This window comes from Leucoraja erinacea, chromosome 3, assembly GCF_028641065.1.
Source record: "Leucoraja erinacea ecotype New England chromosome 3, Leri_hhj_1, whole genome shotgun sequence".
In the NCBI taxonomy this organism is placed as follows: Eukaryota; Metazoa; Chordata; class Chondrichthyes; order Rajiformes; family Rajidae; genus Leucoraja; species Leucoraja erinaceus.
Genome location: NC_073379.1, coordinates 58,093,723 through 58,112,257, shown reverse-complemented (window position 1 = coordinate 58,112,257; position 18,535 = coordinate 58,093,723). Strand labels below are relative to the sequence as shown.

Sequence of the window (18,535 nt, the reverse complement as noted above, 5' to 3'; positions counted from 1 at the left end):
TATAAGGAATAAAGTGGATGAGCTTGAGGCTCAGTTAGAAACTGGCAAGTGTAATGTTGTGGGAATTACTGAGACATGGCTGCAAGAGGGCCAGGGCTGGGAACTGAATATTCAAGGGTATACCTCCTATCGAAAAGACAGACAGGTGGGCAGAGGGGTTGCCCTGCTGGTGAGGAATTAAATTCAGTCCCTTGCAAGGGGTGACATTGAAACAGGAGATGTGGAGTCAGTATGGATATAACTAAGGAATTGTGAGGGTAAAAAAACCCCAATGGGACTAATCTACAGGCCCACAAACAGTAGCCTGGGCATGGGGCGCAAGTTGAATCAGGAGTTAAAATTGGCATGTAGCAAAAGTAATGCTGTGGTTGTTATGGAAGATTTAAACATGCAGGTAGACTGGACCCCAAGAAAGGGACTTTGTAGATTGCCTTTGTGATGGATTCTTTGAACAGATTGTATTGGAGCCTACCAGGGAGAAGGCAATTCTGGATTTAGTGTTATGTAATGAACCGGATTTGATAAAGGACCTTGAGGTTAATGAGCCATTAGGAGGCAGTGACCATAACATGGTCAGGTTTAAGCTAGAATTGGGGAGGGAGAAGAGTGGATCGGAGGTGTCAGTGTTGCAGTTGAATAAAGGGGACTATGGGGCCATGAGGGAGGAGCTGGCCAAAGTTGACTGGAAAGATACTAGCAAGGATGACAGTGGAACAAAAATGCCAGGTGTTTCCAGCAGTAATACAGAAGGTGCAGGATCAGTTCATTCCTAGGAGGAAGAAAGATTCCAAGCGGAGAAAGGGACGACCATGACTGACAAGGGACGTCAGGGACAGTATAAAAATTAAAGCGAAGAAGTACAATGTAGCAAAGATGAGCGGGAAGCAAGAGGATTGGGTATTGTTTAAAGAACAACAGAAGATAACTAAAAAGACAATACGGGGAGAAAAATGAGATACGAAGATAAACTAGCCAAGAATATAAAACAGGATAGTAAAAGTTTATTTAGATATGTGAAGAGGAAAAAAATATTTAAGACCAGAATTGGACCCTTGAAGACCGAAAAAGGTGAATTTATTGTGGGGAACAAGGAAATGGAAGGTGAGTTGAACAGGTACCTTGGATCTGTCTCCATTAAGGAGGACACAAACAATCTTCCTGATATAGTAGTGGCCAGAGGATCTGGGGTGATGGAGGAACTGAAGGAAATCTACATTAGGCAGGAAATGGTGTTGGATAGACTGATGGGACTGAAGGCTGATAAATCCCCAGGGCCTGATGGTCTGCATCCCAGGGTACTTAAGGAAGTGGCTCTAGAAATCGTGGGTGCATTGGTGATAATTTTCCTATGTTATATGGACACAGAATCAGTTCCTTTGGATCAGAGGGTAGCTAATGTTATCCCACTTTTTAAGAAAGACGGGAGAGAGAAAACAGGGAATTATAGACCAGTTAGCCTGACATCGGTGGTGGAGAAGATGCTGGAGTCAATTATAAAAGATGAGATAGCCGAACATTTGGATAGCAGTAACAGGATTGGTCCGAGTCAGCATGGATTTACGAAGGGGAAATCATGCTTGACTAATCTACTGGAATTTTTTGAAGATGTAACTAGGAAAATGGAAAAGGGAGAGCCAGTGGATGTAGTGTACCTGGACTTTCAGAAAGCATTTGATAATGTCCCACATAGGAGATTAGGGGGCAAAATTAGGGCACATGGTATTGGGGTAGAGTGCTGACATGGATAGAGAAGTGGTTGGCAGACAGGAAACAAAGAGTAGGCATTAATGGGTCCCTTTCAGAATGGCAGGCAGTGACTAGTGGAGTACCACAAGGCTCGGTGCTGGGACCACAGCTATTTACAATGTACATCAATGATTTGGATGAAGGGATTCAAAGTAACATTAGCAAATTTGCAGATGACACAAAGCTGGGTGGCAGTGTGAACTGTGAGGAGGATTCTATGAGAATGCAGGGTGACTTGGACAGGTTGGAGGAGTGGGCAGATGCATGGCAGATGAATTTTAATGCGGATAAATGTGAGGTTATCCACTTTGGTAGCAAAAACAGGAGGGCAGATTATTATCTAAATGGCGTCAAGTTGGAAAAGGGGAAGTACAACAGGATCTGGGGGTCCTTGTACATCAGTCTATGAAAGTAAGCATGCAGGTACCGCATGCAGTGAAGAAAGTGAATGGCATGTAGGCCTTTATAACACGAGGAATCAAATATAGGAGCAAAGAGGTCCTTCTGCAGTTGTATAGAGCCCTAGTGAGACCACACCTGGAGTATTGTGTGCAGTTTTGGTCCCCTAATTTGAGGAAGGATATTCTTGCTATTGAGGGAGTGCAGCATAGGTTTACAAGGTTAATTCCTGGGATGGCTGGACTGTCATATGAGAGAATGGAGCAGCTGGGCTTGTACACTCTGGAGATTAGAAGGATGAGAGGATATCTCATTGAAACATATAAAATTGTTAAGGGTTTGGACACGCTAGAGGCAGGAAACAAGTTTGCGATGTTGGGGAGTCCAGAACCAGGGGCCACAGTTTAAGAATAAGGATTAAACCATTTGGAACGGAGATGAGGAAACACTTTTTCTCACAGAGAGTGGTGAGTCTGTGGAATTCTCTGCCTCAGAGGGCGGTGGGGGCAGGTTCTCTGGATGCTTTCAAGAGAGAGCAAGATAGGGCTCTTAAAAATTAGCGGAGTCAGGCGATATGGGGAGAAGGCAGGAACCCCTGATTGGGGATGATTAGCCACGATCACATTGAATGGCGGTGCTGGCCCAAAGGGCCGAATGGCCTATTCCTGCACCTATTGTCTATTTTCTGTTGTCTATTCTGATTCAAATAAATGAGACGGCAGGTTATTCACCTGTGTGATGCTTACCTCTCTGCTTCTCTTACAGAATGGGTCTGCCATTGAAATGTGACAAACTCCAACTGGGTTGGTTGGATTCCCACCATAAAATGTTTGATGTCTTTTTGTAGTTCTGTAATTGAATGAACCAAAATAATATGGGAATTATTAATTTATACTGAAGATATGCAAAAACGATAAACAGATTAAGTATTCTCTTTGGAAAACAAATATCTTTGCCTCAAATTTCAACAATGTTTTGAAAGCATGATATAGACAATTTCCAGAGTTCAAAAATATGTTATCCATGAGCTCACCAGTAAAACATTTAGCAGCAGACAAGACCCATTCTGAATTAGCCTTGCATGGTGAAGAGCATGTCCTTCAGGTCTAAAATAGCTGGGGCCCAATATTGAACTGCATCAATAATTTTGGTGAGGAAACAAAATGTTTCTGAGTTTGGTAACAGAAACTTGGGTCGGATCGTAAGTCAATCCAACACACCACAACAACATTTGCTCCACTCAATAACCACTCAATCTCTCAATATCCATTTGGAACATTCTCCTCCAAAATGCACCAGGCCTTTGTTACCACTCGGCTGGATTACTGCAATGCACTGTATCTGGGGATTAGTCGGTCCTCCATCGCCCGTCTCCAGATGGTACAGAATGCAGCTGTTCGTCTCTTGACTGGCACACAAAAGCATGATCATGTTTCACACCTTTTGGCCTCTCTCCACTGGCTGCCTGTTCAGTATAGGATTCGTTTTAAAATTCTTTTATTTACTTTTAAATCCCTAAGTGGTCTTGCCCCGTCCTACCTATCTGAGCTTCTTCACCCTTATACACCCTCCCGCTCTCTCAGGTCAGATGATCAGCTGCTCCTGATTGAGCCAAAAACTAAACGGAAGCTCAGAGGGGACCGTGCCTTTGCTGTGTCGGCTCCGAGATTGTGCAATGAATTGCCTCTGCACGTTAAACAGGCCCCTTCTCTAGCTGTTTTTAAGTCACTCCTGAAGACATATCTATTCTCCGTGGCCTTTGTAGACCAGTAAGGTGTTGAATTATTTATTTACTTTATTTGCTTGATTTTGCTGCGTGGTTCGTACTCGTGTTTTATGTATTTTAATTTATTGTTTTGGATTTTCGTATGTAATTTATGCGCCTCGTGTTAGCTGTATGTTCTGTTGTTCTGCCTGTTCTATGATGTCTTGCTTGTTTTCTTTTTTCTGTACAGCACTTTGGTCAGCTTTGGTTGTTTTTTAAGGTGCTTAACAAATAAAGTTATTATTATATAATACTTTTTATATTCTGAAGAAGGCTCTCGACCCGAAACGTCACCCATTCCTTCTCTCTCTCGAGATGCTGCCTGTCCCGCTGAGTTACTCCAGCATTTTGTACATATCTTCGATTTAAACCAGCATCTGCAGTTCTTTCCTACACAATATAATACTTTTCCTATTCTACGCTTCTAATTGTACAGGCGCGCAAATGGTGCGGGGGTTTACGAAATTTGCCACTTTTCTAAGTAAGCACCTTAAGTTCTTTAACTTCTTGTTTTGTGTTAGTGGGACTCTTTTCTCTCTTCTTACATTAATTCTGACCATTTAAAAAATTGTTCACCTGGTTGTTTTATTTGCGTTTTGACAGCAATTTATTTGGCCTGTCCTCAATAAACCATCCAGATTTTCCAACTTTGTCTGGTTATACTTCAGATTCTAGGCATTTGCAGTTATATTTTATCAACGCAGGCCATCCTAGGGAAGCAAACAACCTCTGTTTTTAGGACTTCTGCAAGTTAATTTTATCCATTAAGTTGGAAAATACCAAATAAAAGACGATGTGGTAACCATACATCCTCTGCATTTCAATAAATGGCAAAAGCATTTCAGACTAATAAGAACAAATGATTACTAAAAGTAGAGAGAAGAAAGTAGTTTTGCCATTTGTAAGAATAAAAGTTGGATTTTTGCATTTAAGGTTATGAAAACTCACTTGCACGTTTTGATATCAATGAGTCAGGCGCTTGCAATGTGGGAACCGTATGTATTATGATATATAACGAGTTCTAGGCCATTGAATTAGGTCAATAGGTAAAATGCAAGAACAATGCTGAGAGGCTCAGCAGTGTCACAACACAAATGGAATTGTTATCTTAAACAAATAGCAGCTTCTTGGAATAATAAAAGGAAATACAGTGCCTTACATGTTTAGGACAAAGATCCATCATTTATTTATTTGCCTCTGTGCTCCGCAATTTGAGATTTGTAATATAAAAAGCACATGTGTTAAAAGGGCACATTGTCAGATTTTAATAAAGGCCATATTTATCCATTTTGTTTTCACCATATACAAATTACAGCAGTATTTATACATAGTCCCCCCCATTTCAGAGCACCATAATGTTTGGGACACATCAATGTCATGTTAATGAAAGTAGGCATGTTTCGTATTTTGTTGCATATCCTTTGCATGCAATGATTGCTTAAAGTCTGCGATTCATGGACATCACCAGTTTCTGGGTTTCTTCTCTGGTGATGTTCTGCCAGGCCTGTATTGCAGCCATCTTTAGCTTATGGTTGTTTTGGGGGCTCCCCTTCAATTTTCTCTTCAGCATATAAAGGTCATGCTCAATTGGGTTCAGATTGGGTGGTTGATTTGGCCACTCAAGAATTGACCAGTTTTTAGCTTTGAAAAACTCTTTGTTGCTTTAGCAGTCTGTATGGGATCAGTGTCTTGCTGTAGAATGAACTGCCGGCCAATGAGTTTTGAGGCATTTGTTTGAACTTGAGCAGATATGATGTGTCTATACACTTCAGAATTCATTATGCTACTACCATCAGCAGTTGTATCATCAATGAAGATAAGTGAGCCAGTACCTTCAGCAGCCATACATGCCCAGGCCATAACACCCACACCACCATGTTTCACACATGAGGTGATATGCTTTGGATTCTTAAAATAACACAGCATAGTAGCTGGAAGCCAGAGGATTGGGAAACTTTCATAGGACAACAGAAGGAAACAAAACAGGCAATACGGGCTGAAAATATGAAGTACGAGGGGAAGCTGGCCAGGAACATAGAGAAGGACAGTAAAACTTATTTAGATATGTTAAGGGAAAAAGAGTAGCAAAGTCAAATGTGGGACCCTTGAAGGCAGACACGGATGAAATTATTATGGGGAACAAGGAAATGGCAGAAGAGTTGAACAGGTACTTCACTAAGGAAGACACAAACAATCTCCCAGATGTACTGGAGGACAGATGATCTAAGGGGGTTGAGGAACTGAAATAATTTTTCATTAGGCGAGAAATAGTATTGGGTAGGCTAATGGAACTGAAGGATGATGAATCCCCTGGGCCTGATGGACTGCATCACAGGGTCCTCGGGGAGGTGGCTCTAGAAATAGTGGACGCATTTGTGATAATTTTCCAATGTTCAATAGATTCAGGATCAGTTCCTGGGGAATGGAGGATAGCTAATGTTATCCCACTTTTCATGAAATGAGCGAGAGAGAAAACGGGTAATTACACACCAGCTAGCCTGACGTCGGTGGTGGGAAAGATGCTGGAGTCAATTATTAAAGGGGTAATAATGGGGCATTTTGATAGTAGTAAAATGATTAATCCAAGTCAGCATGGATTTATGAAAGGAAAGTCATGCTTGACAAATCTTCTGGAATTATTTGAGGATGTGACAAGTAAAATGGATGAAGGGGAGCCAGTGTATGTAGTGTATCTAGACTTTCAGAAAGCTTTTGATAAGGTCCCGCATGGGAGACTGGTGACTAAAAGGAGAGCACATGGTATTGGGGGTAGGGTGTTGACATGGATAGAAAATTGGTTGACAGACAGGAAGCAAAGAGTAGGAGGGAACGGGTCTTTTTCAGAATGGCAGGCAGTGGCGAGTGGAGTGCCGCAAGGCTCGGTGTTGAGGCCGCAACTGTTTACCATATATATTAATGATTTGGAAGAGGGAATTAGGAGCAACACTAGCAAGTTTACGGATGACACAAAGCTGGGTGGCAGTGTGAACTGTGAAGAGGATGTTTGGAGTTTGCAGGGTGACCTGGACAGGTTGAGTGAGTGGGCAGATGCGTGGCAGATGCAGTATAATATAGATAAATGTGAGGTTATCCACTTTGGTGGCAAAAACAAGGGGGCAGATTATTATCTCAATGGGGTTAGGGGTTAGGTTAGGTAAGGTGGAGGTATAGCGAGACCTGGTGTCCTTGTACACCGGTCACTGAAAGTTGGCTTACAGGTACAGCGTAGGTTCACGAGATTGATCCCTGGGATGGCGGGACTGTCAAATGAGGAAAGATTGAAAAGACTGGGCTTGTATTCACTGGAGTTTAGTAGGATGAGGGGGATCTTATATAAACATATACAATTATAAAAGGACTGGACAAGCTAGATGCAGGAAAAATGTTCCCCATGTTGGGTGAGTCCAGAACCAGGGGCACAGTCTTAGAATTAAGGGGAGGCCATTTAAGACTGAGTTGAGAAAAAACGTTATCACCCAGAGAGTTGTGAATTTGTGGAATTCCCTGCCACAGAGGGCAGTGGAGGCCAAATCACTGGATGGATTTAAGAGAGTTAGATAGAGCTCTAGGGGCTAGTGGAATCAAGGGATATGGGGAGAAGGCAGGCACGGGTTATTGATAGGGGACGATCAGCCATGATCACAATGAATGGCGGTGCTGGCTCGAAAGACCCAATGGCCTCCTCCTGCACCTATTTTCTATGTTTCTATGTTTCTCTCCTCCATACTTTGCTCTTGCCATCACTCTGATATATGTTAATCTTCATCTCATCTGCCCACAAGAACTTGTTTCCTGAACTGTGGTCGCTCGTTTAAGTATTTCTTGGCAAACTGTTAACTGGCCATCCTATTTTTGCAGCTAACCAGTGGTTTGCATCTTGTAGTGTAGCCTCTTTATTTCTGTACATGAAGTCTTCTGCGGACAGTGGTCATTGACAAATCCACACCTGACTCCTGAAGAGTGTTTCTGATCTGTCGGACATGTGTTTGGGGATTTTTCTTTATAATAGAGAGTTCTTCTGTCATCAGCTGAGGGGGTTTTCCTTGGCCTGCCAGTCCCTTTACGATTAGTAAGCTCATCAGTGCTCTCTTTTTTCTTAATGATGTTCCAAACAGTTGAATTTGGTAAGCCTAAGGTTTAGCTGATGTCTCTAACAGTTTTATTCGTGTTTCTCACTCATAATGGCTTCTTTGATTTTCATTGGCACAACTTTGGTCCTCATGTTGATAAACAGCAATAAAAGTTTCCAAAGGTAATGGAAAGACTGGAGGAAAGACTATGTGCTGAGAGCTCTCTTATACCTGCATTAAGGAGCATTTAAGCACACCTGAGCAATTACAAACACCTGTGAAGCCATGTGCCCCAACCATTAGGGGGGCCTGAAGTGGGTGGAATATGTATAAACACCGCTGCAATTTCATTATGGGTGAAACCATAATGTATAAAAATACCCTTTAATAAAATCTGATCATGTGCACTTTAACCACGTGACTTTTACTATTACAAATCTCAAATTCTGGAGTATAGTGGCGAATAAATAAATGATGGGTCTTTGTCCCAAACATTATGGAGGTTACTGTAATTTGTTGAACACATTAATCTATCCCGTGATAAGCAAGGTAGGATTATAGACACATTATGCTATACCTGCCCAGAAATACACTGGTGTAATGCATGTTTTTAAGAAGCACTGAATTGCATTTAACATAAATTCATCCTTTTGGTGAAATCAGTAACCTTTAGCTCATTTAGCATGCTGAAACATCCAATTATACAATTTCATGCATGTAATTCACAGCTCCAATAACCCAGGTTTAATCCTGATCTCCAGTGCTGCCCATGTGGAGTTTGCACGCTCTCCCTGTAACAGTATAGGTTTGTCCCAGATGCTCTAATTTGCACTCACTTCTCAAAGATGTTAATTTAAATTGTTCCTAATGTGTAGGCATGTGATGAAATCCAAATAAATGGTTCCACGGGCTCACTCATGTGATGCTTAGGGAATGCGTCCTTACTTACCTCTTTGTTGTGAAGTTCTTTAGAGATTGAACTGCAAATGAACTGCAGGGATCATTTGGACAAGGCTTTTTTATGTTTACCTGAGAGGTCCTAAAAATTTCAATCCTCTTGCTCAGTGTCTAACTATTCAATTGTGTTCATAATGTCACCATCATTGATGTATGGCTGCTAATTTTTACAGAGCTCTCACTTCACTTTTTTTCTCTGTTGCCAGCCAGGCAACCTAGGCAGCTTTTTATGTTGCCAAATGACAGTTTAGGTAGTCGTTTAAGATGACTTGCATGACGCGTGCGATAATGTGCTCGGACGAAATGCATAGTTACCAGTCAGAATTATGCTCAATGAAGCATTCACATTTTATTTCTGCTTCAATTAAAGTCACAAACTAAACTTATTTACCAATCAAGACATGATATATACCACAATGACATGCAGCAAAATTACAATACAGTATCTCAACTCTTTTTACATGTTGCAATGAATGCAATTTCTCTTATTTCTTTCCACTTCCAAACAAAAATGTGGTTGGATTATTCAGCGTATGATCAACCTCGGTGATTTTCTCCAGTTTTTTTGTCTACCACCCATACACACAAGTTCTGTTATCCCACTTTCCTCACCCACTCCCTACACATTCAGGACAATTTTACAGAGACAAGTTAACCTACAAAGCCAATGCGTCTTTGGGATGAGGAAGGAAACCCACACGCTTGCAGGGAGAATGTGCAAAATCAACACAGGACAGGATCGAACACAGATCTCTGGCGTGTGAGGCAGCAAGTCTACCAGCTGTGCCACTGTATTTTGTTTTCCAACACAGAAAAAGTATACATTGATAACTTTGGTTACTAAAAAAAAAGAAACTATCCATTTTCAGTCTCTAAGTGACGCTATGTCTCCCTTTACAGCTACTGTAAGTTTTAATTCAGTTCAAGACTATGGGGCATTGGCCATAAAGATGCTGCCTAAAAGTGCCAGAGATCCTGAATATGGGTGCTGTCTTTATGGAGTTTGCTCCTTTTACCTTTGATCGCATGGGTTTTCTCCGGGTGCTCTTGCTTCCTTCCACATTCCAAAGGTGTGCAGGAACCTTTTTCAGACCCAACCCAAAACTGATGTACAAGGACCCCCAGATTACTATCTAAATGGCGTTGTTGGGAAAAGGGGAAGTACAACGGGATCTGGGGGTCCTGGAACATCAGTCTATGAAAGTAAGCATGCAGGCACAGAAGGCAGTGAAGAAAGCAAATGGCATGTTGGCCTTTATAACAAGAGGAATCCAATATAGGAGCAAAGAGGTCCTTCTGCAGTTGTACAAAGCCCTAGTGAGACCACACCTGGATTATTGTGTGCAGTTTTAGTCCCCTAATTTGAGGAAGGACATTCTTGCTATTGAGGGAGTGTAGCGTAGGTTTACTAGGTTAATTCCCGGGATGGCGGGACTGTCATAGGCTGAGAGAATGGAGCAGCTGGGCTTGTACACTCTGGAGTTTAGAAGGATGAGAGGGAATCTCATTGAAACATATACGATTGTTAAGGGCTTGGACATGCTAGAGGCAGGAAACATGTTCCATGATGTTGGGGGAGTCCAGAACCAGGGGCCACAGTTTGAGAATAAGGAGTAAGCCATTTAGAACGGAGACGAGGAAACACTTTTTCTCACAGAGAGTGGTGAGTCTGTGGAATTCTCTGCCTCGGAGGGCGGTGGAGGCAGGTTCTCTGGATGCTTTCAAGAGAGAGCTAGATAAGGCTCTTAAAAATAGCAGAGTCAGAGGATACGGGGAGAAGGCAGGAACGGGGTACTGATTGGGGATGATCAGCCATGATCACATTGAATGACGGTGCTGGCTCGAACGGCCAAATGGCCTACTCCTGTACCTATTGTCTATTGTCTATTGTAATATTTTCCTTTTGTCCAGAGATTCTGTCTGACCTGTTGAGTTACTCCAGCTTTTTGCCGGCGGATGAGGAGCGGCCGGAGAGCAGAGACACAGCAGCCCGGACACGGCTGGCGGGCAGATATACGGAGAGTGACAGAGAGAGAGAAAGAGAGAGATAGAGAGTTGAATGGTAGGAGTCCCGGGTGCTCTGAGAGCGGCACCTGTGCGCCAGCAGCGCAGCCGACAACCTAGGCGCGGAGCGGGTCAGACACCCGCCAAATACGAGGGAAATCCCATCCCTGTGCCCAGGAATCCGGGATCATCCCAATCCTGCACCGCAACCACCGGACTGCAACAGTCCCCGTACCTATTCATTAACCCTGCCCACACTCGGGCAATTTTATCCCATTCCCAGGAATTTGCATCTACCTAATTGAGTGATTGATCCTGATCTACTTGATTTTTTTGCTTGCCAAGCCAGGCAAAATGACACGGCTTTTAGGTTGCCTGGCGGGACTTAAAGTGGCCATTGGCAACCATTAATTTTGAGCCCTGTACTACCCCAAGCAGTGCACCAAGCTGCCCAAAGACTTCCAGCAGCAACTTCAGTTGAGTATTATGAGATCCGTGCTTAATGTCAAATGATGAAGTTTCATTTACAATGAGCTCCAACATTATTTAGGATTAATCAGTAAAACAGGCTGTTTATCCAACTGCTTTCCTGCATGTTTACAGGGCATTATTGTTTGTGGTACTCTAATAATAATCTTTCTCCAATATAAACTGCACACAAAATGTGTAAGAAGGAACTGCTGATGCTGGTTTAAACCAAAGATCGACACAAAAAAACTGTAGTAACTCAGCAGGACAGGCAGCATCTCTGGAGTGAAGGAATGGCTGACATTTCAGGTCGAGACCCTTCTTCAGACTGGTTAGGGATAAGGGAAACGAGAGATATATATATATGGCAGTGTGGAGCAATAAAGAACAATGAATGAAAGATATGAAAAAAAGTAACGATGATAAGAGGAAAAAGCCCATTGTAAGCTGTTTGTAGGGTGAAAATGAGAAGCTAGTGCAACTTGGGTGGGGGAGGGATAGTGATGGAGGGGATGCTGGGGCTACCTGAAGTGACAGAAATCAATATTCATACCACTGGGCTGTAAGCTGCCCAAGCGAAATATGAGATGCTGTTCCTCCAATTTGCGTTTAGCCTCACTCTGACAATGGAGGAGACCGAGGACAGAAATGTCTGTGTAGAATTGGAAGGAGAATTAGTGTCCAGCAACCGGGAGATCAGGTTGGTACACGTGGGCTGAGGGAAGGTGTTCCGTGAAACGATTGCCCAGTCTGCGTTTGGTTTCGCCGATGTATAAGAGTCCACATCTTGAACAACAGATACAGTAGATGAGGTTGGAGGAGGTGCAAGTGAACTTCTGCCTAACCTGAATGGACTGTCGAGGTCCCTGGACAGAATTGAAGGAAGACGTATAGCGACAGGTGTTGCATCTTCTGCGGTTGCAGGGGAAGGTAGCTGGGGAGGGGGTGGTTTGGGTGGGAAGGGATGAGTTAACCAGGGAGTTACAGAGGGGACGGTCTCTGCGGAAGGCGGAAAGGGGTGAAGATGGGGAAATGTGGCTAGTGGTGGGATCCCGTTGGAGGTGGCAGTAATTTCAAAGCATTATGTGTTGTATGTAACAGCTGATGGGGTGGAAAGTAAGAACTAGGAGGACTCTGTTGCGACTAGGGGGAGGGGAAGCAAGGGCAGAGCTGTGGGGTACCGAGGAGACATGAGTGAGGGCCTCATCTATGATGGGAGTTCCGTAAAGAATGAGGAATTCTCGGATGTTTTAGTATGGAACGCCTCATCTTGGGCGCAGATGCGGCGTAGACGGACGAATTGGGAGTTGGGGATAGAGTCTTTGGAGGAAGCAAGGTGGGAAGAAGTGTAGTCAAGATAGTTGTGGGAGAGTCAGTGGGTTTGTAATAGTCATCAATCAATAGTCTATTTCTTGTGATAGAGACTGTATGATCAAGAAAGGGGAGGAAGGTGTCGGAGATGGTCCAAGTAAATTTGAGTGCAGGATGAAAATTGGTGGTGAAGTTGATGAAGTCCATGAGTTCTGCATGGGTTCAGGAGGTAGCACCGATGCACTCATCAATGTAATGGAGATAGAGTTCGAGGATAGGGTCAGTGTATGCCTGGAACAGGGATTGTTCAACCTACCCTACTGGGTACCCATAGCTACGTCTTGGACTTGGAGGAAGTGGGAAGAGTCAAGGAAGAAGTTGTTGAGGGTGAGGACCAGCTCCGCTGGTGGAGTCGAGTGGTACTAGAGGGAAATTGGATGGTCCTGCGGTCGAGGAAGAAACAGTGGGTTTTAAGGCCTTCCTGGTTTGGATGGAGGTGTAGAGTGACTGAATGTCCATATTAAAGACAAGGGAGTGGGGGCTCAGAAAGCGGAAGTCATTAAAGGCGACTACGGACTGTCAAAGCTGTCACAGCCAGACATAAAAACAGCTTTTTTCCATGCGTTGTAGCTCTACTCAATCACAAAAATCTGTACCCTCCTTTTGCTCTGGTATTTTATTTTAATTCACATGTTTAATCAATAATGTTTTATTAATGATGTTTAATGTTTTATGTGTCATTCCTAACTGTCACTGTATGTCACGCTGTCACTTGCGGGGGGAGCAGCAAGGTAAATTCCTTGTATGTGAATACTTGGCAAACAAACTTATCATTAATTCATTCATTCATTGAAAGGGCATGAGAGGTATCTTGGATATAGGTTGGGAGAGATTGGACCACGGGGGATAGGATGGAGTCGAGGTACGTGGAAATCATTACCGTGGTACAGGAGCAGCAGAAACAATGGGTCTGTAAGGATTTTGGGGAGAAGGTAAAAATGGGCTGTGCGGGGCTGGGAAATGATAAGGTAAAAATGGGCTGTGCGGGGCTGGGAAATGATAAGGTAAAAATGGGCTGTGGAAGGCTGACAGCCAGAAGTGTGGAAGGCAGACAGCCAGAAGTGATCTGTGAAATCAGTAATGGTGTTTGAGATTAAGGCCTGGTGCTCTTCTGTGGGAACATAGTCCAACCCTTCTTCAGACCTAAGTAGGAGGAGGTGTCTGAGTTGTCACCTGGCCTCAGCCCGGTTCGGTAGACTGGTCAGCGCGCCAGACTACCATGGCAACTCCTTTGTCAGCGGGTTTGATTATAATGTCAGGGTTGCTGCAGAGTGAGCGGGGGACGGTACATTCAAAGGGGGTGAGGTTGGAATAGGTAAGGGGAGTGTAAAAGTTGAGACGGTTGATGTCACGCCGGCAGTTAGAAATAAAGAGGTCTAGAGAGGGTAGAAGGCTATTCTGGGGAGTCCAAGAGGAGGGGGATCGGTGGAGACAGGAGAAGTGGTCATCACTGGGTGGTGAGGACTCTTTCCCATAGAAAAAGGCATGAGGTGGAGGCGACGAAAGAAAAGTTCTACGTTGTGGCTGACCCAGAACTCGTTGAGGTGGGGGGCAGTGGGGAATGAAGGTGAGGACAGACCGTTCCATATCAGAAAGGTGGAGGTCAGGGGGGATGGTGAAGACACGCCAAGAGTGGGAGTTGGGGTCAGAGGTGGGCCGGGGAGTGGACAAAAGCCGAGGCGAGATCTGGTGGGGGAGATTCAGAGAGGATGGGAGACTGAGGACTAAAGAACGGGTGGGGTGTGTCAGGATAACCTGGTTAAAAGAGGGGGAAGGGGAAGACCCATCACTACTGAGGTTCCATGGAGGAGGAGGGGGGGAGAGCAGTAGGACCCAGCCGTCAGATGTTGGACTCTGCATCGTGGAGGCAGTTCTCTTAGCCCTTTCTGTCAAGAACACAAAATCAATTTGTCCTCAGTGCTCAATTACAAGGCATATCATAGTCTTTTTTTTAAATACATAATGTACCATTCAATGAATCCTTGATGTTAAAATCATTATGAATTCGCAATATTTCATACCTAATGGTGTTAAATTACTAATAATAAAAAAGCAATATATGGTCAGCACGGACTTGGTGGGCTGATGGGTCTGTTCACATGCTGATTCTCATAAACAAAAGTAAATTAAGCTAAACTGTATCCAGGAGTCCAGTAATTAGCTTAGTCCAAACATGTTTCAGAGATCACAGTAACCCAATTAGATTTCAAAAAAGGTTTTTTCTTCAGTTGCCATGATTTTTTTCTGCTTACTTATCAAAGGAAAGAACTAAGTTGTAAGACATCTGCCAGCCCCAGTCTTATTTCTTCGCCAATAACTCAGCTCACTGCAACTTTTCTCCTTCAGATAATTCCCACCCAGGCTTCGGCATGCCATTTGTTTATAGCACTGTCTCAACTGTTCAGTTCTATTTCCTTCTTAAACTCAAGTTGCAACTCAGGAGTAATTGTGGAAATGTACAAGTCACCATTTTTTCAGTAATCTTCCCCGATCGAATCTACCTTTACAAAGTTTGTCATTTTCCATGTGCTTGGATTGATTCTGGTAATATAGCAAATGATGACATTGCAGTTTGTGTTTTTTATTGTTCCACCTCATCCCCAAGCAAATGAGGTCATTATCCATAGCAATTGACACTCAACACATCTATATCTATCAATCTATCTATATATTACTAAAACTCTCATCTTGTTTGTTTTATCTATCTATCTATCTATCTATCTATCTATCTATCTATCTATCTATCTATCTATCTATCTATCTATCTATCTATCTATCTATCTCTCTCTCTATCTATCTCTCTATCTCTCTCTCTCTCTCTCTCTCTATCTATCTATCTATCTATCTATCTATCTATCTATCTATCTATCTATCTATCTATCTATCTATCTATCTATCTATCTATCTATCTATCTATCTATGTTTGCTCATGTGATCCTGGACATATGCCAAAACGATACATGATTTTGGACCACCTTAATCACATTGTCCTGTGGTTGTTCTGTGTCAGGTTTCGTTCAGATTGATGTTATATTGAACAAGTTATTGACTTTTTTAGATTTACAAAACCCCATTTTTTGGATCACCTTACTCACGATTGTCCTGTGGTTGGGTGTATCAAGATTCCTTCAGATGTATGTTATACTAGACCAAGGAGAGGAGGGGGGGGGGGGGGGGGGGGAGCGGGGGAGAGAGAGTGCCTTTTTACTTCAACCCAAACCCAAACAACCATTTGCAGGCAGTGCTTTTTTTAAAATCTCTAACCATATTTTCATTTTCAAACCAAATTAAGGGTACTCACAGTGCTGTAAACATTTGTCAGTGTCATTCAGAGTTTTGATTGAGGCACACCACTTGCAGAGACTGATTGAGGAATATTTCATTGGGGAACGGGTTGTGTTGGGGGACCAGGCCTCCCGTTTGACAGGAACCCACTTGGGCTAGTCAAGTATAACATTTTCATTCCTGAGCCACATAATTAAAATAATACCATAAACATATCCTAACATCAGCAGTTGTGGGGACTGGGGGTGACTGTAGAGTAGTGTAATGTATCACTTTTTCTGACTAATGTCTTCTTGTCGGTAAACAAATTGATTTCTGTTGGTATGCAGCCAAGAAAGGACCTACAGCAGTAATAAAGTCTTTAATTTGGCAATTATTGAGCAAATTTTAGTTATTTTGGAACAACACTATATCAATTGCGGTTGTCTAATCTTTTTCACTGGAGAGCACATCAAAATGCAATTCTCAACACATACAAGCGGCTTATTGAATATCACACCAATAACTTCATTAGAGGTCAACATGACCAACTCATAAAAAAGTCCTTTAAAAATAGTTAAATAAAGCAAAAGAAAAGAGACCTGCATTTTTATCACATTATTCACATATCCTTTAAGGACTTTCCGATTTTTTACACAACCAATAAAATGAAATATTCCTTTATCATTGTCATGATAAAGGAAACAGGACAGAGCGGCCAGCTCTCACACACAACAGCATAATATGGGCCAGATACTCTCATTTAGTTTGAATGAATCCATGGGCTTCATGTTTCACCAATCTAGCCATATATGTTGGTGGAAGAGATGCTGCATCTATAAAATAAATTAACAGCAGGAAGAAAAAAAGCACTGCAGAGAGCTGGAAAATTGAGCAGGTTGGACAGTATATGCGAAAAGAGAATTGATGAAGAGTATTTGATGAAACCTTAATTCTGTTTTTCTTTTCACTGAATCTGCCTGATCCGCTGATTGTTTCATATTGTTAGAACAAGTGGGACCCACAGGTCCCTGTCACATGGGAGGGCTGGTCCCCAAACGCAATATTCCACCACTCACCTATAGCCCCCAACTGTGGAGGCATGGCTGACGGGTTCCCGTTGTGACGCCAGAGATCCCCGTTGTGATGCAAGTCATGGCAACCCTCCCTAACTGCGCCTCGCCATTCCGCTTCTTACCCCTATCCTATCCCATTCCCCCTCATCCCCCAGCACTACCTCCCCTCCTCTTGACTGTCCCACTTCTTACCCCTCTCCTCCTTCCCTCCCCCACTCCCTCACCTCTCCCTCCCTCTTCTTTCTCCTATCCTCAGTCACTCCTCCCTCCCGACAATAACTCCTCTCCCCTCCCTACCCCCTTCTCTTCCTCTATCTCCCTGCTCCCCCTTGCGGCTGAAGGCTACCGGTGTGACGCTAGAGATCCCCGTTGTGACACGAGTTATGGCAACCCTCCCCAAGTGCCCGTCGCCATCACTCTTCCTAGCCTATCCTCCACCATTTCCCCTTATCCCCAGCACTTCCTCCCCCTCCTCTTCACCCTCCCTCTTCTTTCCCCTCTCCTCCTCCCCTCCCCCACTCCCTCCCTCACCTCTCCCTCCCTCTCTTTCCCATAGCTTCAGCCACTCCCTCCCTCCCTCCCTCCCTCCCTCCCTCCCTCCCCCTCCCTCCATATCCCCATCCTCTCTCCCGTACCCCCCTCCTCTTCCTCTATCTGCCACTCCCCACTCACCTCCCCATCCCACTACCCCAACTCCCTCCTCACCTCCCCTACTGCCCTCCTCACCCTCTATCCACCATTCCCTACCTCCCCCACTTCCCCCTCCTCTCTATTCCCCCTCCTCCCCGACTTCCTCCCTCCCTCCCTCCATATCCCTATCCCCTCCATACCCAACTTGACATCATTGTGAGGTGGAAGCTGCTTTGTTTTTGAAAAACGATTTTTAAAAAATGTAAATGAGATGCCATTGTGATGTCATTGTGGGGTGGGACACTGCTGACGGACAGTTTATGTAAATGAGATCCCATTGTGAAGTCATAGCTGCAAACTGCCATTGCAGATGGAAGATATTTTTTTCAAAATGGGATTTTGTAGTTAAAATTGTCAATAATGTAAAATATACCATTAATCTGAAGGAAACATGATACAACACACCACAGGACAATGGTGAGTAAGGTGGGAGAAAAATTGTGGCGCTATCGTGTACTGTTTTGGCGTAATGTCAGGATCACATTTTGGACAGACACCCACTCAGATATAGAAATAAACAAGATGAGAGTTAGTAATACATACTGGACCAAGTGGGACCTGTTTGGCCCCGTCCCCCAACGCAGCGGGGGAACGGCATCACATGGGAGGGCTGGTCCCTGAACGCGGCGTCAGTGCTCACCCTGGAGACAGGCATCTCCTGGAGCCAATCACCCCATTACCCGTTCCCCCAATGTAACCCGTTCACCCAACGCAATGTTCCACCA

The 18,535-nt window shown here is 43.7% G+C and overlaps 1 protein-coding gene across 4 annotated transcripts in view; it reads right to left on the bottom strand.

The window, feature by feature from the left end:
• The window catches only part of mtap (methylthioadenosine phosphorylase), a 137,963-nt gene that overhangs the window by 30,247 nt on the left and 89,181 nt on the right, over window positions 1-18,535 (bottom strand). For all 4 annotated transcript variants that reach the window (XM_055632775.1, XM_055632777.1, XM_055632776.1 and 1 more), the window contains one exon: window positions 2,892-2,994. In XM_055632775.1, coding sequence (XP_055488750.1) covers window positions 2,892-2,994 — 103 coding nt within the window. The remainder of the gene's footprint in view (window positions 1-2,891; window positions 2,995-18,535) is intronic.